Source organism: Globicephala melas, chromosome 4 (assembly GCF_963455315.2).
Source record: "Globicephala melas chromosome 4, mGloMel1.2, whole genome shotgun sequence".
NCBI lineage: Eukaryota > Metazoa > Chordata > Mammalia > Artiodactyla > Delphinidae > Globicephala > Globicephala melas.
In genome coordinates this window covers 42478619-42502024 of record NC_083317.1, presented here as the reverse complement: position 1 = coordinate 42502024, position 23406 = coordinate 42478619, and the positions used below count along the sequence as shown (strand labels likewise).

General features: G+C 35.2%; 2 protein-coding genes across 5 annotated transcripts in view; one reads left to right on the top strand and one right to left on the bottom strand.

The window, feature by feature from the left end:
- ARL13B (ARF like GTPase 13B) overlaps positions 1-23406 on the bottom strand; it is a 75935-nt gene that overhangs the window by 20441 nt on the left and 32088 nt on the right. For all 3 annotated transcript variants that reach the window (XM_030860983.3, XM_030860984.3, XM_060297938.2), the window contains 2 exons: positions 3438-3543; positions 1785-1987 (listed from right to left, as the gene is read on the bottom strand). In XM_030860983.3, coding sequence (XP_030716843.1) covers positions 1785-1987; positions 3438-3543 — 309 coding nt within the window. The remainder of the gene's footprint in view (positions 1-1784; positions 1988-3437; positions 3544-23406) is intronic.
- Positions 8445-22283, top strand: STX19 (syntaxin 19). Of its 2 annotated transcripts, XM_070045426.1 has the most exons (4): positions 8445-8497; positions 18159-18226; positions 19468-19666; positions 21386-22283. In XM_070045426.1, exon 4 carries the CDS (start codon positions 21399-21401, stop codon positions 22281-22283), a length of 885 nt encoding a protein of 294 aa, XP_069901527.1. In that variant the 5' UTR covers positions 8445-8497; positions 18159-18226; positions 19468-19666; positions 21386-21398. The 2 variants fall into 2 exon arrangements, with proteins under 2 accessions (XP_069901527.1, XP_030716848.1); XM_030860988.3 differs by lacking the exon at positions 8445-8497 and having other exon boundaries at positions 18156-18226; positions 19483-19666.

The following is a 23406-nucleotide window of genomic DNA, read 5'->3' as shown; positions in this document are numbered from 1 at the left end:
GGCTTTCTCTGGTTGTGGTGAGCACGGGCCACTCTTCATTGCAGTGTGTGGGCTTCTCATTGCAGTGGCCCCTTTTTTGCTGAGCACGTGCTCTAGGCGTGCGGGCTTCAGTAGTTGTGGCACACAGGCTCAGCAGTTGTGGCTTGCGGGCTCTAGAGCGCAGGCTCAGTAGTTGTGGTGCATGGGCTTAGTTGCTCTGTGGCATGTGGGATCTTCCCGGGCCAGGGCTCGAACCCGTGTCCCCTGCATTGGCAGGCGGACTCTCAACCACTGCACCACTAGGGAAGTCCCAACAGTCATTAATGTTACTCATTTATTAGTAAGCAATTTCAGGTATCTGGTATTAATATACTATTTTCAGATACCAATAATAGCTTGTTTTACTGTTTTTTCAAAAATATCCAAACCAACAAAAAATCCAAACCTATTAGATTGTATTTAACAATAAAAAGGTTTTTTTTAATTATTCCTGTCTAAATTTAATTATGCAGTCTCTGTTCAACAGAAGACGACTCAGACCACAAGTGGCATGGCTAGGAGAAAGGAGGAAAGGGGAATGGGGTACCAGAAAAGCCTGCCATAACATGACTTGGAATATCTTTATGGAAAAAGTAAAAACTTGAAAAAAAATACTAATTAGATTTCTTTTACCCAGCTCAATTTTTTTTTCTTTTTGTTCTTCTAAGTAGAGAAAAAGCAAAGAAGCCTTTAGAAAAGTATGGCCATATATTTTATTTTTATAAATACACGGAAGGCATATTTGTATGAATGACTGGTTGTACTGAGCTTTATATCATGAAAATATACACTAGAATAGAAAATAAAGATTCTCATAGGAACTAAAACCTCATATTGTTATCAAGAGAGACTGAGATGACTGACCTACTCATGTTATTGAGCCCTTGAGGACAGAAGAGTTATCTCTCCAAATATTTTCCTTTAAGTCCTATCTCTGAATTAAATGAAAGATACCAGTAATCAGAGGATTTCCTTGACAGCATAAAGGAGCACCTCACCAAGGGCAGTTAGTGTGTTCTTGCCTACCAGGCTGCAACTGTTAAAGCAAATGGAAGGCCAATATTACTTAGGTAGATGGAAGACCACTTTGGATCTCACAGGAGCTCACTTAGAAATCTTTTTGTTTCTTCCCTCTCCTGCCATGTCAGTGGAGAAAGAAAGAGAAATCTTGGGATTAAGAACTAAATTCAACCTCTAATCAAATCTGAGTACTTTCTTCCAGCATTAACATTATTATAACTGATTCTGTGGTAGAATTTACATAAACATTTTTTTTTAATTTAGAGTTTGCTAAACTTATTTTTAAAATTTCCCTTTAGGCAACATATTTTTAAAATAATTTTAAAAGCATGTTTTAAAACCTGAGATAGTGCAATTTAGTCCACTTTCAGACAAAACAAGTGTTGAAGATCAGATTTTGCTTCAGCTGGCTGATCCACTCACTGCTTACCTTCTATCTTTGCTGAGACTAATGAAGGATTTCTCAGTCTACTGACATATTCTTTGCTATGGGAAACTGTCCTGTGCATCACAGAATGTTTAGCAGCATCCCTGGCCTCTTCCCACTAGATGCCAATTGTGCTATCAACCAAACTTAGAACCCTATCAACCAAACTTGTGCAGGTCTACAGAAATAAAAAATTTACCTAGTATCTTCCTTCATACAAAAAGAGGAACCTAAATAGACAAAACTAAAAGAATTATTAATAAAAGTGTGGTGTTTTTGATTTTTCATATGCACTGTGCTACAAAATTAATCTACTTACCTTTCTTCTCGTAATTTTCGTACTCTCTCAGCCCGCTCTCGGTTCTCTTGTTCCTCAAGAGCACGTTGTTCTGCTGTGTCTTTTTGGATGCGCTCATTTAAGGCATCAAAGTCTCTTGCAATGATATGTAGCAGCCAATAAAGGCCTTTTTTAATGGACTTGTCAATTTTCTTTCCATATCCCAAGACTGCTGAACAAGGTTCCTTAAAAACAGCAATTTGTTTGACTTAAAGATTAAAACTAAAAGATCTCTACAAAAATTTATTGACAAACCATTAAGATATAATTACTGGCGAATCAAAATTAATTAACCCATTAAATTAATGATATGAAGCACCTGCTTCAACTTACAAAACACACCTTTGAAATGATCACTACATTAGTATGTACGTAGGAGTGGAAATATTTTATGGATCATATCTGTAAGTTTTGAGAGCGATTATGACACAAAAAGTTGACAGTTAAATTTTAAACGAACTCACTGACAAAACTGAACTTACAGAAGAAAAATACTCTTACTTATTAAAAATCGCAGAAAGTTTTAATTTGTTATACCAGGGAATTTACGGCAGTACGCATCTTTTTTTATATATATATTTATTTATTTATTGCGGTACGCGGGCCTCTCACTGTTGTGGTCTCTCCCGTTGCGGAGCGCAGCCTCTGGACGCACAGGCTCAACGGCCATGGCTTACAGGCCCAGCCGCTCCGCGGCATGTGGAATCTTCCCGGACCGGGGCACGAACCCGTGTCCCCTGCATCGGCAGGCTGACTCTCAACCACTGCGCCACCCGGGAAGCCCTTTTTTTTTTTTTTTGCTGCACCGCACAGCTTGTGGAATCATAGTTCCCCAACCAGAGATCGAACCTGCACCCTTGGCAATGAAAGTGCGGAATCTTAACCACTGGACCGCCGGGGAGTTCCCAGTAACCATCTTTTACGATTGACAGCCTAACAATCATTTTCTGAAACCAGAATAAATGATTAAATCCTCAGTCCATCTTCTCAAGACTGTATGATAACTCTCCTGATATAATTTTTTAAAATTCATTATAAACTTCCCCTAAGTATAAATTTTGTATTTATACTTTTACCATTTTATAAAATTTATAGCATGACATGTTTGTATAGCTTACAGGTCCTGTCAGCAATGTCTTAAACAAAGAGCAAACCTAAAGTCTTTGAAATCATGAAAGATAGCTTATAGAAGTCAGTAACAACTAAATAGAAAACAAATATCACTGTAATAAATAATATCAAATGAACAGTGAGAACTGTTAAAAAAACAGTGAGAACAGGTTAAAAAATTTTTTTAAAAACACTAATAAAGGGCTTCCCTGGTGGCGCAGTGGTTGAGAGTCCGCCTGCTGATGCAGGGGACACGGGTTCGTGCCCCGGTCCGGGAAGATCCCACATGCCGCAGAGCGGCTGGGCCCATGAACCATGGCCGCTGAGCCTGCGCGTCCGGAGCCTGTGCTCCGCAATGAGAGAGACCGCAACAGTGAGAGGCCCGCATATCGCAAAAAAAAAAAAAAAAAAAAAAAAACACTAATAAATTATTTTGTTAGCTACCTACCCCCTAATTGCTTATCACCTTTACAAAAACTAAGTTATACCAAACATAATTCATAGGGCAGAACCCCCAAAACTTACTATTTGACATAAGCACTTGTGCTCATTGACCAGTTTTTCCAGAGACAGGCATTCAATCACATCAGCTTCTCCTAAAGCCCCTTCCTTATCTTGTTTATTTGCCAACCTAGAGAGACATAAGTAGTTTTATAGCAAATATATAATCAGACAGCCACTTAAAAGATTGTTTTGACCATGTTCTTATTCCAAAGTTTTAACCCTACTCATTACAGAACATACTGGTTTTAGAGAGTAGTGTACAATTTATTTCATTTTTCCTTTTTATTGCCGCTAAAGTAAGTCTGTAAGAATTGGCCTATAAAAGGGAAATCAGGTAAAGAGAAGTGTCAAGAAAACAAGCAATAGGTCAACAGGCCAACAAAACAAGTACAAATAGAAAAAGAAGTGGACTAGTTTCCACAGCACTCAGCCATCAATTCCAACTTTCACATTAATTATATCCTTCCCTTAAAATACACTGCATCATGATGTAAAGGCTCTTATCCCATGTCCTTTTCTTCTTAAATACAATCTGTATCATGCTTTAAATACCCAAATATTCATTCAGAGCTTGTATTATTTGAGCTCACCTGTATTTCCACCGTGTGAGTGTGTCCACATAAATGTGCAATTTACTGGAGAAGTGAGGCCACTTTTATCTAATTTACTTAGCATAGCACTGTGCATAGAAAACCTTACACTCATTAGGAACAAACTGAGGAACAACAAATGAAAAAAACAAAATAAGTTTAAAAAAAATAGGGGGCTTCCCTGGTGGCGCAGTGGTTGAGAGTCTGCCTGCCGATGTAGGGGACGCGGGTTCGTGCCCCGGTCCGGGAGGACCCCACATGCTGCGGAGCGGCAGGGCCCATGAGCCACGGCCGCTGGGCCTGCGCATCCGGAGCCTGTGCTCCGCAACGGGAGAGGCCACAACAGTGAGAGGCCCACATACCGCAAAAAAAAAAAAAAAAAAAAAAAAAAAGGAATTACCACAAAATACCACTATTTGCCTATCAGATGGCAGAGGTCAAAAAGTTGAATAAAACACTGTCTTGGTCAGGGTTTGATATATGTTTCAGGCAAATATATATTATTTAATAAGTACATAGTAAAATTAATGAACCCTATCACCTATCTTTAAAAATTATCAGTTTTGTACCATTCTTGCTCATCTACGTATCTTCCACTTCCCCCCATCAGTCATATCACGTCACCCCATAATTTAAAAATTAAAAAATATTACAATATCACTATCACACCTAAGTTCTTAAAAAAATTAATATTCCTCAATATCTTTTTACAAGTGCTATGTCCAAATCCAGATCCAAACCAGATACATATTACTACAATTTATTCTTTTAATTGTTTTTGAATCAGTATCACCCCCGACGCCAACACCTCCCATTCCTGCAACACTATGACCAACACTTCTTTTCCTCCCATGACATCTATCTGTAAAACAAAACAAGTCACTTTTCTATAGAATCTCCCATGTTTAGGATTTGGCTGATATCTTCCTTATGAAGTCATTTAACATACACACCCTGTATTTCCTGCATCTAGTAGTTAAATATACAGGCTGGATGGCTTTCAAGTTGAAATATTTTGGCAAGCATATTTCATAGATGCTGCTAGTACTTAGGAGGCATTTAATATCTGAGTGCACCACTTTCAGTGATGGTTAAATGGATCCATGGATTCAGGCTGCAGTCAGCCTGATTTGTCCAAAATAAAGTTTTCCGTTAAACTTTCATCTAATGGTTTTAGCAAACATTAATGACCTGTGTTTAATACCATTATCATATAAGTGGCTATAAAATCATGACTTTTTTAGTTCTGTATTCCATTTGCACTAACTAGCTGGATTTTTGCTAAAAAGTAAGTTTTCATTAACTACTTGGTGACTCAAGTACAATTCAGAGAAAAGTCAAGATAAATATTTGATCCTTTGCCTTCATTTCCTAATTTTCATAATAATGAACTGATGTCCTATTAACCTCCAAAGGTGATCAAGTTGCTTTCTTTGGTTTGTGGGAGATATCATTATGGACTCATGGATTTTTAAAATATATTAGATGTTTCAACTTATTATAGTTACTGTTCTTTTTGAGGCTCAAAGTTACCCATTTTTGGTTAGTGGGAGTCCCTTTTGTGCTGGCTCCTGTTTTCTTTTGGTACAACTCCAAGAGTCTTTGATAGCTTCTTTGCTTTTTTGTAAGAAACAATGGTCCAGACCTGAACTCATCCAATTCCCTAAAGAGCCCTGGTTCCTTTTAGTATGAACTGGTATTTTAAAGACCACAATCTGGGCACTTCTGGACATTTATCGTTATTGACTTGCCATTGCTCCTAGACCATTTCAGTGGACAAAGCTAGGAAAAATATAGTTTTTAAGAAAGAAAAAATTAAGTCATGAGGTCATACTGATTTTTCCATTTTAAATCAAACATTACCAAGTTTTTACTTAGCTTCTTAATTTGTATCTTTTTCCTTATGCTGAAAACTACAGCTCCTAATAACGCCATCATTAACTATTTGCTCTCTCCTATGAGTTTCAACATAATAATACCAACATTATTACTAAAAATAACACTACTTAATGCACATTAAGATCCCTTTGTGGTTATTCTTGTCTATAAGATATATCCCACAAGAGATGCAGTCAAAATACTGATTCTAAAATTATTTGAAGTAATCCTTCTCTGTGCGGTTATGCCACCATCTAGATACATAACTAGGTTCATTTGTTTCAGGCTGCTTTTGTTTTTTAAAGATAGTTTTATTCTTTATGTTAAGATTTAATTTTTAAAACACTTATATGGTTCCAAATTCAAACTATAAAAACAAAATGAAATCAGAAAAAAATATTTTCCCTCTCTCTCTCTTTTCCACTATTCTTCCTAGTCTCCTATAGGTAACCATTTTCATTAGTTTTTTTTTCTTTATTATTATACTATTTTTAATTGTAAGTGATTTACAATGCTTCAGGTGTACAGCAGTGATTCAGTTATACATATATGTGTACATATATATACTTTTTCAGATTCTTTTCCATTATAGTTTATTACAAGATATTGAATACACTCCCCTGTGCTATACAGTAGGTCCTTGTTTTTTTATCTATTTTATATATAGTAGTATGTATCTATTAATCCCAAATTCCCAATTTATCCCTCCCCTCCTTCCCCTTGGCAACCATAAGTTTGTTTTCTATGTCTGTGAGTCTATTTCTGCTTTGTAAATAAGTTCATTTGTATTTTTTTTTATATTCCACATATAAGTGATATCCTATATTTGTCTTTCTCTGACTTACTTCACTTAGTATGATGATCTGTAGGTCCATGGTCCATCCATGTTGCTGCAAATGGCATTATTTCATTTTTTTATGGCCTAATAGCATTCCATTATTTATTTTTATATATACATATATATATACATACCACATCTTTTTATCCATTTATCTGTCGATGGACATTTAGGTTGTTTCCATGTCATGGCTATTGTAAATAGTACTGCTATGAACATTGGGGGTGCATATATCTTTTTGAATTAGAGTTTTTGGTCTTTTCTGGATATACGCCCAGAAGTGGGATTGCTGGAACATATGGTAACTCTATTTTTAGTTTTTTGAGGAACCTCCATACTGTTCTCCATAGTGGCTGTACCAATTCACATCCACCAACAGTATAAGCGGTTTCATTAGTTTTTAATTCATCCTCCCACTGATTTTGGTTTTTTTTAATAATATAAACATGTACATGGGGGAAATGGTATTTTAAAGACCACAATTTGGGCACTATGGATATGCACTGCTATTGGCTGGCTACGGGGTGTTTATGTGCGTGTATCTCTACCCTCCTGTTCTTCCTCGAAAGTTAGATGCACTTTTGTGCATCACCATGCTTTTTTTAAAAACAGTAAATCCTAAAATTACTCTGAAGTAGTATAAAGAAATCTTATTTATTACTATACTCTTTATTAATGAACAAAATGTTCATTATATAGATGTTTCATCATGGGTTGTTCCCAATGTCTTGATTTTACAAAGAGGGCTGTGAGGAATAAAGTGTGTGAAGATGTTATTTCTTATTTTGGGAACAGACTCCAGGAAGTAGGACTACTAAACCAAAGAATAAATACAGATGTTATTTTGATAGATATTATAGCAATGTCCCTCCTCTCACCCTCAAATCATAACAACTCAGGCAGAGAAAAAGGGAATGTAAGAAAATTTAGTTGTGTGAGAGAAATTTTATTTCTGATTTTTCCTACAAATATTTCACTCTGGTAAAAATTAATTTTGAATTGTTATATTGATATAATAAATAGCATAACATATAGTGCTGTACAATTTTAGTTTTTGATATGGAAAACTATGAAAGAAACTTAAAAATAGCAGGCATACTAAAAAGAAAGGTAAGGTGGCAGGTTTAAAGACATGAACTCTTTTCTGGCTGTTGTAGTTCTGAAATTTGGTAATTTTCTGAGTTAAGTTCTTGGAATTCCCTAAAATAAGATGGAATTAAATCATTTTAAATAAACTGAACAAAAAGCCTTTACCCAAGGTTCTTTCCATTCCTATTTATTCCAAATTCCATACACTTAGCAAGTTTTCATACCTAAGGAAAACAAAGTAATCTTTGCTTAATTACGAACCCCCTCTTTTGTGAGTAATGTACTTTATATGTAATATAGGACTGGAACTACAGAGCCTGTGCCAAGTACATCTAGGCAGTTTAACAAGGACTTCCTGTTACCAACTAGCTCCACTGAAAACAATCTTACTTTAATCTAAAGAAAACGCAGCTAACAGGCAGAACTGGATTCTCCAGGGGTGAGGTAAGAAATTTGTTCTTCTCATTTGATATTAACAACAAAACGATAACTTTAACTTATTTGACTTCATTATGTGGCTTTCAATTAAGTTAACTAAATGAAAACCGTACAGAAATTATCCTGTGAACTATAAGACAGAGACAAATAAAATTTGAATAAAACATTACAGATGGTACTCAGTTTTTCTCTCACAGGAAGGACTCCAACTGCGCAGGTGGAAAAGCAACAAAAGGAACAAGACAAAGGTAAACATACCACTCTTTTTTGTACTTTTTAATGTGAGACATCCAGAGACTGAAATCTGTGACATTTAAAAAGAGCCCAACAGATAATTAAAGTTACCTGTTTTGCTCAGATTTGGACCAGGCTACAGGCAGCTGATGTGCTCATATATGCTACTGATATGCTGAATGAGATTTGGGTTTAGAATTCCTAGAAATAGACCACCATAAACAAAATCAACTTTTTATTTTATGTCTTTTAAAAAAATATCTTTTCATTTTGGAAACACTAGAAAGTCAGACCCTATAAAAACAAACTTAAAATTCTTCTATAAACAGACTATATAAATTACTCATAAAATGCTTGCTTTAGAGAACACTTTTCCATTTAATTCGAAAAGAAGTTAATGCCCAATATGACACGTATGTATAATGTTTAAAAATTTAAGATAATTTTCTACAAGGCCTTAATTTCTTCATTGTAGTTTCCCAGAATCTTTAAAATTAACTTGAGGAAATTAAAAAATAATCTTGCTGTAAAAGGACTACTGTAAAATACCAAAGTAGTCAATTTTTTTTAAAGTACTCAATTTTGAAATGTTTCAGCTAGTGTACTGAAAGTACTTAAATTATAAAATTTAATATCAATATTATATTTGATTTGATAATTTAAAAAATTTAAGTCAACATCATTTAAATGCAACATACATAGGTAGGTCTGATACTTTCAAAATTAAACAGTGTATAGAGGCTTAACCAAAACATGTTTTATTTTTTGATATTTCTTCAAAGTTATTTTATAATTGTTATGTTAGATTTTAATATATAACCCATTTCAAATCAAAATAATAATTATTATTAATAAATGTTTTAAGGGTAAACTTGAAAGTTGGCTATGTAATACCTAGAACACATTATATTTGTGGCTATGTAGTTTTAAATTTAATATAAAAATAATTTTACATAAGTACAGCTTACTTTAATCAGATAAGTGAGAGTTCAAAATTACATGAGTCTTAATATTTAAACAAAAATGGTCTTGTTACATTAAATGAGTTAATTTAACAATTAACTTATTTACACTAAACAAAAAATAGAATTTAAAAAGCAGTGAAAGGCTGCATTACAAAAAACTGTCTGATAATTTAAACGTAGATAGAATTTACACAATTTGTAATAATTTTTTTTTAAGTTTGTTTTCTTCATTTAAGTAGCCAAAGAGGTGAACATTCCAGTAACAGCTGCTTTCACCTTGAACTAGGGAAATGTTGCAACATGTCTTCACACACAAAGCAAAAGAATATTCTAGTTTACATTAAATAAAAACTGGTTACATTTCTTAAAATATTTAATCATTATAGTAACTATAAAAAGAAATGTCTTAGTTTAAAAAATCTATAAATTTATAAAGTATCTATCCCAGGACATAGTTCTTAAAGCACTAGATAATTTTTATTCATATTTCTGTTCCTGGAAATGTTCCCTGTCTATAATAGAGTGGAGAAACTTTTATTTGAGTCATACAAGTTTACTTTCGTATTTCCAAAAACAAATTGTCAAACTTGATTACTATATTTATAAATTAGTGTTCTAACTTTCTTTTTGCAAATATCACATTTAAGCTCAAAGATACAGTTATTAACAGTAGAATTCAAAACTGTACAGCAAAGCAGTAAGTTAAACATGCTGAAAGATGGCTCACATTTGGATAGAACTCTTCGGATATTAAGAAAATAAATTTAAGGTACAGAAAAGATTGCATAAAATGGTAGTATCATCAATTTCACTTGCCTAAGCAATTAAATGATTTCACAACTATGCACTCAATATTTTATGCCTTCTTGAACTCTGTCTCTTCCAACTTTTAAATTTTAATATGCTTAGATATGTCACTTTGTTTATAATTTATGAAGATATAAGATTAAACAGTTAAATGGGAAATAGTTATACATGTAGCTGTGCGTATGTAACTACTGGAAAATGCAATTTATGTATAGCATGCACCTGAATACCTACATTAGGTCAGTTTCTGCAGAGATGAATATAAGGATTTAGGGAACATTCTGAATTATATTAACTCTGTAAAGATAATCACCTATGACTTTCAGTGAAGATGCACAGATACAGAAACTCCTCCTCTTGCTAGAAACGTAGAGAAGTGTTTGATATAATCTTAAGGGGGAAAAAAAGACAAATTTCTAAACTACATCATTACATGTGAAGTAAGAAAGGGAAATTTCCAGGTGCCAGAAATGAAGAGGGAACACATTCATAGCCAAGGTGGAGAGTAGGAATTAAAGCTAACTCCACGGGCTACAAGAAGAAAACACTTTTATCTTAGAGGCTCGGGTTTACAGTTTGTTCATAATAGGGAACTAAAACTGAGTTTCCTATTGAAATAGTGGACCAGAAAAAGAACAGCCTGTATACAGACACAGGAAAATCTCTGTTGGCTTGTCCAGGAGTACAGCAGGGAGTGAGGGATTCACTCAGGCTACAAAATCACTACAGAAAAATCAGGCCCTTATTTATACTACCTGGGCTATAGAAATCACTAGAGAAAGATCAGGCCCATACAGTCAGCCCTCTGTACTTGCAGGTTCCACATGCACTGATTCAACCAACCTTAGATGGAAAATACTCAGGAAAAAACCCAAAAAGTTCCAAAAAGCAAAACTTGAAATTTCTACGTACCAGCCACTATTTAGATAGCATTTACATTTTATTTACAACCATTTATATACCATGTACATTGTATTAGGTATTATATGTAATCTAGAGATGATTTAAAGTATACTTTTAAAGTACGTAAAAATATACAGAAGGATGTACATAAGTTATATGCAAATACTGCACCATTTTATATGAGATCTAAGCATCCGTGGATTTTGGTCTCTGTGGGGGTCCTGGAACCAATTCCCCACAGATATAGAGGGAAACTGTATTTATACTACCTGGGCTATGATGGGCAAACTCCATGGGGCCCTAGTAGTGACAACCACAAAAATGCGGTTAAGAATGTATCCATAATGCAGGGCACTCAGGACATTCTTGTATAATATAATTCCCCACTGAAGGTAATCTGCTGACAAAGTTTACTAAATATACTTGCCCATCACCAAGAAAAACAATTGGTGGCCACAATAAACAAAAGGAACCAGAAATAACCTAATAATGTAAAAGGATCTTGAACATAAATATATTTAAAATGTTCAAAAGAAATAAATGAAGACATACACCAAGATGAACACAGTATAAACTTTACAGCTGATTTTATATAAACATCATTAACTATAATATGCATGCTATGATATACAGCACTGAAAGGAAATCTGACTTTTTCCTTTAATATCAGTTAACATATAGAGATCTATAGAAAAAAAAGATTCAGAATATTTACTTTCTTTTTGCTACTAAATTTATTAAGATTAATGAATATAAAATACATATCAATATATTTTAAAGAGTTCTTTAAAGTATCTTTTATTCAAATATGAAAGTGTGGTATTCCTTCAGGAAACTGTTATCCCAAAACAGAAATCCAGGATAAGACCACCTTTATAAGGGAGAGTCAAATATCTTCATTTCCAAAATCAGTGACAGTAAAATTTACCTTCTCAAAAGCACTTTGCAAAAGTATACTGTGCTACAATATCAATTTTGAAATATTCTATTTCTTAAAAAAATGTTAAACTATGATGCTTCAGAAAAAGGCTTTTGATGACATTGTTCATTTATGTGTAATTAAAATGAAAAAAAAGAAAGACCTAACTAGCCATAAGTATATTAGAGAGGGTTGTTTTGGGATTTCTTCCAAGCCATGCAACCAAAGAGAAAGTAAGAGACACTATAGTTCTTGAGAACTGTGAAATTTAAAAATTGTCAGGCTACTTAGCATGAGATAAGACTTAAATCTCATGAGTAAAAAAATCAAAATCTGTTTGGTTTTGACACCTCCCTCATTTCTCAGCTAGGCCTCCAATACTATCACTCTTTTCTTTTCCCATATTATGAGGAACACAAGTCAATTAAAAAAAAATAGTACAACAAACATCATATCTGCTATATACATTATAGTTGTAAGAATTCATAGTAACAGGTTAGTATATGAATAGGAAACAGAAACCTGTGTACATAAATAGGAATGCAGTGTACCTCACTTCTTGTCTTATCTCATTCTGTGACTATGAGGTACAGCAGAAGAAAATACAAGAATCCCTATCTCTACATGGTGCCAAGGATAGGACTCAAATTTTTTTAGATTTTCCGTGACACAGGTGTGTGGGATCAGAACCAATCATTTTTCTTTTTTTGGAGGGGGGCACCACACGGCCAGCGGGATCTTAGTTCCCTGACCAGGGATTGAACCCATGCCTCCTGCAATGGAAGCGCCAGGGAAGTCCCTGAACTAATACTTTTTCTTTTTCTAAATTGTAACGTGCTTAATTTGGTCTGATTGTATGAAAAATCCTAATACAGCTGCTAACATAATTATTTGAGATCTAATATGCTATATTACCTGCTGGAAGAACTTTTTTCTTTTAAACATAGCATTTATATTAACAACATAATACAATATTTGATACAGATCAACTTCATTTGTAGCATGTTTCACTAGGATAATCTATATCTATTCACTATGAAATAAAGAAAAATAACAGATCTGCAGGCAAGTAGATGTACATCTGAATGTAGGCTCTGCTACTTTTTAGTTGTGTGACCTCAGGCAAGTCACTCTACTTTTCAGATACTAAGAAAATTAGAGGAATAGTTAATAAAGTCAACATCCAAATAAGGGCAATTTCAAAGAAAACAATACAAAGAAAGTGGAGAAGATGAAGTTCTTTTAAAAGTTAGGATCCCCTCCAAAAGAAACCATAAGTACATGAGTTTCCAAATTGGAAAGAGCCACTAAACATCTAGCAAATACATGCAAAAAGACGTTCCTAGGTCATGTTATTGCAAAATTTCAAAACATGAGGAATAAAGAGAAAAGGCAAAGAATTTCATGGAAGGAAATTAAAAACAAACAAACAAAAAACCCCACATCTTATACAAAATATCAGGAATCAGATGGCAGATTTCTCAAGGGTAACAAAGAAACTTAAAAGAAAACACAGCAAAAGTTTCAAAATTCTAAGGGAACACAATTTCCAAGTAAGAATTACATCTGCAGCAAATATATCATTCAGGTGTAAGGACAGAATAAAAACATTTTCAGAAATGCAAGTTATCACCACACCTATGTTTTAAAAGGAAGCTATGGTATGCCCTCAAATCAAGGGGATAAACCAAAAATAGAGATGAGGAACAAGGAACGAGGAGAAAATACACAGAAGGAGAGAAAAATTCCAACACAACAGCTGTGTGGTAATCAGGGTTCCAAGAAAGAAGCTGCAAAAGATAAAACAATAAAATGAAACAGAAAAGAATACCTGCTATATATACATTAAGAGAATATTTTCAGTGCAAATGAGCTTTAGAATGAATTAGTGATGCATATATACAAAATGAAGCAACTGAAAAACTTAGGTAATTAATAATTTCAAGAAAAATTTAAAAGTTACAAGGTTCTTGATCTGTGTAGTGGTTACATGGGTCCGTTCGCTTTGTGAAAAATCATCAAAGTATACATTTATGTTTTGGGCACTTTCTGTATATGCGTAAATACTTCAGTGAAAAGCTTTCTTAAAATAAAAATGTACATCTCCTAGCTCTATCCACTGAAAAAGCCTAGGTACAGTGAAAAAAATTATTCTGAGAAAGGAAATATAACCCTAGTGATTCTGGTATATATAATATGATTCTGGTGTGATTCTGGTATATATAATATGTGATTCTGGTAAATATAGTATTTGGGTAGTCCTAATAACGTAAACATATAATACTGACTATAACAAAAACTGTGATATAATTACATTGAGAGGAAAAATCTGAGGGAAGGACGGGGGTGTAAGAGAAAGTTAAATCCAAGAATTCCCTGGTGGTCCTGTGGTTAGGACTCCGCACTTTCACTGCCAAGGTGCAGGTTCAACCCCTAGTCAAGGAACTGTCCTGCAAGCTGTGTGGTGCAGCCAAAAAAAAAAAAAGTTAAATTCATATCTTTCATAGCAAAGATTATTTAAAACTGAAAAAAGTGTAAACATCTACATAAGCAAATTATCAAGAAATAGGGAGCTTAAAAGCAACATATAGCTAAGGAGTTGAAAATGACTGCCTTTGGGAATGAGGAACTGGAAATAGAATGTGGTGGGGCAGGCAGGGGTCAGCTGTGTATCTTCATAAGCCTTGAAGTGGTCTGACTTCTTAAACTGTGTATCTGTATTAATGATGAAAATAATCACATTAAAAACATTTTTAAAAGAAAAGGCTTTGTTCAAATCATGTAGGGGGGAGGAGGGAAGGAGGGAAGGAGGGAAGGAGGGAAGGAGGGAAGGAAGGAAGGAAGGAAGGAAGGAAGGAAGGAAGGAAGGAAAGAAAAGAAAAAGCTTATGGCTATATCAAAAGCAACATGACATCCGTTTTAAACACTTTTGGAGGAATTTATTTTCAGCATCAATATGGTAATACCAGAGGGAGCATACAGATAAGGAAGTGATAAACACTAAACCAAACAAAGAACAGTATGGAGCTATTCAAGATAAATCATTAGGCTAACTGACTTTAGTAATTACCTCCCTCTATACTAGAAAGATTAGTCTTTATCAGAGGCATATAATAAATCATGGGTGGTAATTCTGCTTTCTCAAAGTTATCACATGAAAAAAAAGTTTCTACAATCACTTCCCAATGTTTGTAGGTGTTTTTAAAAATCTGTTCTAGCATAATCATCAAATATTTATAAAATACTGAATACAAAAGAGCATATAGATGATCCCAGCTTTACATAACATATACATTCTAGGAAATTTATATTATACATCTTATAATGAAAAAAGCACTGGTCTAGCAGCCAGGAAGTTTGCATTATTATACCAGTACTACTACTAGCAAGCTCTGGGTAAAACACTTAACTTTTCTGATTTTCAATTTCCCCTTAAGAAAAATGAGAAATTGATTAGTTAACCTCTAAGGATTATTTTTGGAATCAAATTATAATATTCAATAGATGTGGAAGAAACCAGGTTCACCTCTCCTTTGGAGAACAGGTGAGGACTACATATCACTACCATCCTCTTTCAGTTGGTCGAGGAGTTGCAAAGGAAAGTGACACGCATCATTTCAGGCTACAGCATTTTAACGTCTATGAGAGACTCTCCAGTACTTCCAACTGCCCTACCAGCCTACCACATTCAGAAAGGTGGAGCTTAGGTCTCTGAGAAACCAAGATGGGAACCAGTAGCCCCTGCTAACCCAACATGGACATGAAATGTGAATGAAAAATACATCTCTGTGGTTGTAATCCATCAAGATTTGGTGACTGGACATTACTGTGACATAACCAAGCATATCTTGACTGATAAAAATGGGACCAAGTGGAATTTTTCATAAACTGAATATTTAATACTCACAAGAAATCCCAACCTAAATTAGTTTATAAAGCTAAAAATCTTTACAATGTATCTCTTAAAATCTGAATTTTTATATTAAGGATTATATTAGGTTAATTACAATTAACTAATTAATTATAAATAACTTAATTATATGAAATTATATATACATATAAATTCATCTGTTTATTATAATTTAAAAGGTGGGAAAAATATAAAAAATGATATCAAACTTTCTGCACGTTTAATTGGTTGCTCTAGTACTGAAATCTTTCTCAATTAAAATCACTTTGTTTTCACTTTAATAAAGGACTTAAACAAATAGTACGCTAGGACTTCCCTGGTGGCACAGTGGTTAAGAATCCGCCTGCCAATGCAGGGGACACAGGTTCAAGCCCTGGTCCAGAAAGATCCCACATGCCACAGAGCAACTAAGCCCGCGTGCCACAACACTGAGCCTGTGCCCTAGAGCCTGCGCTCCGCAACAAGAGAAGCCACCGCAAAGATAAGCCCGTGCACCGCAACGAAGAGTAGCCCCCGCTTGCCGCAACTAGAGAAAACGCGCGTGCAGCAACGAAGACCCAACACAGCCAAAAATAAAAATTAATAAATAATTTTATTAAAAAAAATAGTATGCTCACATGGTATTATATTTTCTCTAGTTTGCTTATTTCCTACTTGTAAGGACAAAGGCCAGTAAATATCAATACTTTCCTAGAAGGTATGACCAACACATGGATCAATATATTAGTGTTTTATATTGATCTAATTTCCTAACACCCAAAGTTTGCAATCTATACTGCCACCTTCTCATAGTCCTCCTTGACTAATCTTCTTTTCACAAATTTTCCAGGTTTAATATTATAGCTTATTATTTTTTCCCACAGATCTTAGTAAACCACTGGATCTGGTTAGTTTTGTTCCTAAGGTAAAGAAATTATTCTTTGCAAGTAAGGTAGAATACAGACAATGGAAAGGTGGGGAGACAGAGGGAATGAAATCCTTCCACTACTTAGAAGTCTCTTATTTGCATAAATTGTACAGACTGAAGCCTTTTACTTTTAATATAGCAAATCAGTGGTAAAATAAAAGACTGCAAGCTATTTGAATTACATATTTAGATAATTTAAAATAAACAGCAGAAAACTGTAAGTGCATTACAGGCAACAAAAACTTGCTGTTAAATGTTTCCAACCAGTACTTAAAATGCTCAGCAACACAGGTACATAGCAAATGCCTCTGAGTAAACTGTTAATATCTATAAAAGACTTTTTCCATCAAAAACAGATTTCAAGGTCTTAGTATCCCTTGTGATCTGGCTTCTTTCCCAGCCACTTCACTTACCTAATTGCCTCTTCTCAGAACTTATCTGAACTGGTCTCTATAGAGCATCTGATACCATTGAAGAAGGCTTTATAGCACATTAAAGAGTGAGTCCTTCAAACTAGACTGCCTGAATTTGAATCAGAACTCTACCACGAGCTGATATCTTGGTTAAGTTACTTAAGATCAGGTCTTAATGTCATCATCTGTAAAATGGAGACCATGGTAATACTTAATTCAGAGTTCTTAAAAGAACATACAACACACTTAGAACAGTGCCTGTCACATATTAAGAACTCAGGAAAATATGAACTATAAAGAGCTCAATATCAGAACTTGAATAAATAAGACTGGTGAAGGTGCTGGGAATACCAGAATGAATAAAGATCCTTGCCCTCATGGAGCTTGTGTTTGGAGAAGAGAGCAGACAATAAAGTAAGATAAATAAGTAAAATATAGTGAAAAGTGCTAGGAAAAAAACTAAAGCTGGGAAGGGTGGTTGCAGTTCTAGATAGGGTGACCAAGGACAGCCTTACTGAGAGGGTGTCATCTCAGTAAGATTTAAAGAAGTTGGAGGAATAAGACAGCACTACATGGGGAAGAGCATTCCAAACAGAGAAGACAGCAAGTGCCAAAGCCCTAAGGCAGGATCCTGCCAGGTTTGTGTGAGGGATAACCAGGAGCACAGTGTGATTGGGGCAGAGGGAGGGGGAGTTCTAGGAGGCATGGTCAGAAGGGCAAAAGGAGGTGGAGAAGTCATATTGGACCTTGTAGGCTCTGGCTTTTCCTCTGAGAGATCACACTAAAGGAGGGCTTTAGGCACAGGAATGACATGATCTGACTTACATTTTAACTCTTGTTTCTGTGTTAAGACCAGAGGAGACGGGGATACAAAGGAAGAAACAAGGAGACCATGTAGGAGACTACTGCAATAATCCAGGTGAGAAAGGATGGTGACTTGAACCAGGGAGGTGGTTCCTGATGTACCCTGAAAAAGGGATTGACAAGATTCCCTGTTAGTTTGAATATAAGCGTGTGGGGGGGGAGGGGGGAGGGGGACACAAAACAGAGTAGTCACGTAGTCCAGAATGACTCCCAAGTTTTTGGTAGGGTGACTTGGAAGAAGACTGGAAGAAGAGACTGGAAGAGGTGCCACTTACTGAGATGGAGCAGCAGTTTGGGAGTTGGAAGATCAGGAAATTATTTTAGACACAGACATTCAAATGAAGCTGTTGAGTAGACAAGTGTTATGAGAACAGTCTAGACTTGAGATATAACTTTGAGTCATCAGCTAACGGACGGCATTTAACACTGTGAGACTGGAAAACAACGGTGGATAAAAAGAGGACTGTGTGTGGAAGTATTCCAGTATTCAGCGGTAGGAAAGACGAGAAGAAACCAGGGAGGAGAAAATGATGAAGGAGGAGCCAAAGAGGCAAGAGGAAAGCCAGGAGACATACGTAAAATAATTTCAAGAAGTAGTGGTTAAGTGCTACTGAAGGGTTAAAATCACCAATAAGTCCTATTGCTTCTACCTGCAAAATATATCCCAGATGGTTCCCATTTATTCCATCTAGTTTCCATCCAGATGTCTCCTGGAGGTTATCAGGAAACTATTCTCTATACAGTGATCTTTTAAAAACATAAATCTTACGTCAATACCCTATTTATCCTTTCACTGTCCGCCACTGCATCTAGAATAAAATCTAAATTCCTTACTTTGACCCACAAGGCCCTTGGTGATCTGATCCCCACCTACCGTCCTTACTTCACTCCTCCAATGTTACTGCCCATATTAATTTCTATCTATATAAGCATTAATTTTGTTCTTAAAACATACCAGTCCTATTCACTGCCCTGGCACCCCATCTCCAATACTCAAGATGCACTTTCTTGGCTCTCCATCTTCTCAACATTTAGGTCTACACTCAAATAGCTCCTTAGAGAGGCCTTGCCTAATTGATCTATCAAGATCGAAAATTATCTCATTTATCTGTTTAATTGTGTATTGTCCATCTCCCCTCAGATATTAATTACTCAAGGACAGGTATTACTGAATACACACTATAGCATTTAAAACTTTGCATATAGTAAGCTTCAAAAATTATTTGACAGAATGTCAGTTCTTTAAAACTAAAGGAATATTATCAGGATATCCGTTTAACTTTTTATGTAATACAGGTATCATTTCTACAGTATCCTCGACTGGGTCATCATTCAAGAACATCTGGAACATCTCTAGTGATGGCAAGGTTTTTATCTCATGGAACAGTTCATTCCATCTTCAGACAGCTCTACTTGTGTGAAAAGTCTTCTTTATACTGAACCGAACCTCACTCCATGTAATTTCCACCCACACTGCCCTTTGGAGTTACACCAGGTAAGTCTAATCCCTCATATATACAGATCTACACATTTTAGAAAACAGTTGTAGATAGTCCCTCGACCTTCTCTTTTTCAGAACAAATATTTCCATTTCTTTCAACAACTCTCCATATACTATGGTCTTCCAATCTCATCCTTTCCATGACAGCTTGGAAATTCCCAATTTGTGGATTTTCATCTCATACTTAACACAGTCCCTCTCCCATTTGCTTTCACTAGCATAGAGTCAGTGGAACAAATATCTTTCTTAGTCAATCTAGACATCACATTATTATTCATGAAAGCATAATAACTATTCTGATAGTTCTGATTAAAAGCTCAAAATTAACTAAAATCTCCAGTGATTTTTATAAGCACTGCTATGAACTCAAGGGTCTTCCAGTTTATAGCTGTAAAGGTGTTTTCTAAACAACTAGGTGCAATACTTTACATCTATCCAGTTAAACATGTTTTTGTTATTTTAGTATAGTGTTCTGTTCTATTTTAATTTTCAAATCCCAATTCTGTATTTCAACATACTAAAGAACTCTCCAAATGTTGTGCCATCAACATGTTTGATAAGCATGCCTTCTACGACACCCAAATAACTGATAAAAATATTTGCATAAACATATCAAGAACTGAATCCCATAGCATAACAGCGTCATATTAGAGACCTTTTTCTCTAGTTGATACTATGTGTGGTTCAATGAGCTACTTGTAACTCCCTAACAGCTTCCTCTTATCCACAAAAATATCATGAAAGGCATTTTAAATGCCTTTCTAAAGTCAAGATGTGCTGTGAAAAGAAAGTATTTTATTAACAAGGATTTCTTTTTATTCACTTCATGTATATCACTATATAATTATGTACATCAAATTGATTCCATGAATAACTACCAACACAGCATACAATAAGTGTCAATATTATCAGTGTCCCCCAAATAAGATTTTATATATTCTCATGTTTGTAAAAATATCACTTATTATGAATTGACAAAAATTTTTTTTCTAACACAGTCTGGATATCTTTGCAAAGGAATGCTAATAATGAGAAATCAGCATGATTAAACCAAGAATATGATTCTATATATATGCAATGGATAAGAAAACAAAGCTATGTCAAATAATGTGTTAGTCAATCCAGAAGCCTGAGAAATTTTGCGATAAATTCAACATTACCTATATTGCTTAAAGCTCTCATATGGAATCTGCCCTGTCACTATACTGGTTTTAGCTGAACTACACACATTTAGCAAAAGGAGTATGTTTTTTTGACATTACATAGACCAAATTAACTGGGAACCGTATCTCCAGTAATAAGGACACATTCAGAGTGACCTTTTAATCCTAAAAAGATATGGTCAAATCTTCCATTCTAAGATATAGCTTCCTAAATCAAGAAAAATCTATTCTGTGGCAGTATCGTGACACTGAGAACTTATTTGGGGGCAATTATTTCTCTATCACTGCTTACTCAGCTACTTTACTCAACTGTATGGGACTCATAGAAGCACTGCATTATGCGAAGTGATTTACAAAATATTTTACATTACTTTTGCTATTCCAGTGATCTTTATGAGGAAATTCTTATTGATTTTTCTAATTTTTAGTCATCTTTTCAGAAAACTAGGAGGATTTTTCCTGAGAGATAGACATAGCTATGTAAAGCCAACTGCTACTGGGAGGAAATACCAAATTTTTCTTTGTTCAACACAATCATTTTTGCTTTTAGGAGGACAGGGAAGATGAAAGACCGACTTCAAGAACTAAAGCAAAGAACAAAGGAAATTGAGCTCTCTAGAGACAAGGATGTGTCGACTACAGAAGCAGAGGAACAAGGGGTGTTTCTGCAGCAAGCTGTTATTTATGAAAGAGAGCCTGTAGCTGAGAGACACCTACATGAGATACAAAAACTACAGGAGAGTATTAACAACTTGACAGATGATGTTCAAAAATTTGGGCAGCAACAGAAAAGTCTGGTGGCTTCTATGAGAAGGTTTAGTCTACTTAAGAGAGAGTCTAGCATTACAAAAGAGATAAAAGTCCAAGCAGAACACATTAATAGACGTTTGGATGATTTAGTAAAAGAAGTTAAGAAGTCAGAGGATGAAAACGGTCCATCATCAGTGGTCACAAGGATACTTAAATCTCAGCATGCTGCGATGTTCCGCCATTTTCAGCAAACTATGTTTCTATACAATGACACAATAGCAGCAAAGCAAGAGAAGTGCAGGACATTTATTTTCCGTCAGCTTGAAGTTGCTGGAAAAGAAGTGCTGGAAGAAGAGGTAAATGATATGCTTCATCAAGGAAAATGGGAAGTTTTTAATGAAAGCTTACTTCGAGAAATCAGTATCACTAAAGCACAACTCTCAGAGATGGAACAGAGACACAAAGAATTTGTTAATTTGGAGAACCAAATAAAGGATTTAAGGGACCTTTTCATTCAGATATCTCTTTTAGTAGAGGAACAGGGAGAAAGCATCAACAATATTGAAATGATAGTGAATGGCATAAAAGAGTATGTTAACACTACTAAAGAAAAATTTGGACTAGCTGTAAAATACAAAAAAAGAAATCCTTGCAGGGTATTGTGTTGCTGGTGTTGTCCATGTTGTGGCTCAAAATAAAGAAGCTATTTTAGAAATTTCTTCAGCTTTAGAATGAAGGATGTCCCATAATTTAGTGTCTTGTGTCATTTTTCTTCATTTCATAGAGCCATTCACATACTTTCATCACTATTAAGTTATAATTTTCCCCTTTCGCCCTTACCCACTAGAGTTACAGAAATTTCTAAAGCAAGTGACATAAAACAAGTCTTCATTTATTAAACTAAAAATAGCATATTAGCTTTAAACTCATGGGTTAACAATTGAAAATGAGGTAAATGATCTTAAGTTTCTAGACAGGTATCAAGCTCTATTACATATTTTTGTAACTTCCAATGCCTTAACAAGATGAATGTCAGTAAGTGACAACTACTTAAACAATGCTTTAGGTTCATTTAAGAACATTTTGGTAGTTAAGAATTGTATAAAACAAGAATTCAAGTGGTGCTCTATTAAAGCCAAATCAAACTAGAAGCTGCATCAAATTTTTTTTTTTTTTTTTTTTTTTGTGGTACACGGGCCTCTCACTGTTGTGGCCTCTCCCGTTGCGGAGCACAGGCTCCGGACACACAGGCTCAGCGGCCGTGGCTCACAGGCCTAGCCGCTCCGCAGCATGTGGGATATTCCCGGACCGGGGTACGAACCCGTGTCCCCTGCATCGGCAGGTGGACTCTCAACCACTGCGCCACCAGGGAAGCCCTGCATCAAATCTTTTATGTTCAGATAGGTCAGTTAACTCAGTGGTCAACAAATCCTAGGAAAACCCAACTATGTACTTAATGAAGAGTCTAGTTGGTAACTAGGAGCTGCTTTTAGCTTAAGGCCTAAAAAGCTAAGTTAAGGCACTGTTTTCCTGAACTTGGGTCCATTCAGGACACTGTATTACAGATTAAGAGGGTTGGCAAATAAAGTAAAAAATAAAAGGCAATTGTATGCTTGGAATTTTCTCCATCACTTTATCGTGAAGCCAGGCACTAGACTATGGGCTAGGGACACAGTCTGAACTCACATGGGGATAGAGTTTGGGAACTAACATTCTAGTGGAGAAAGCATATAACAAATACAAATATTAGACAATGTTAAGTTCTTGGCAGAGGTTTAAAACAAGGATGATAAGATATTGTCAGAGTGGCTTCTTTCGGCT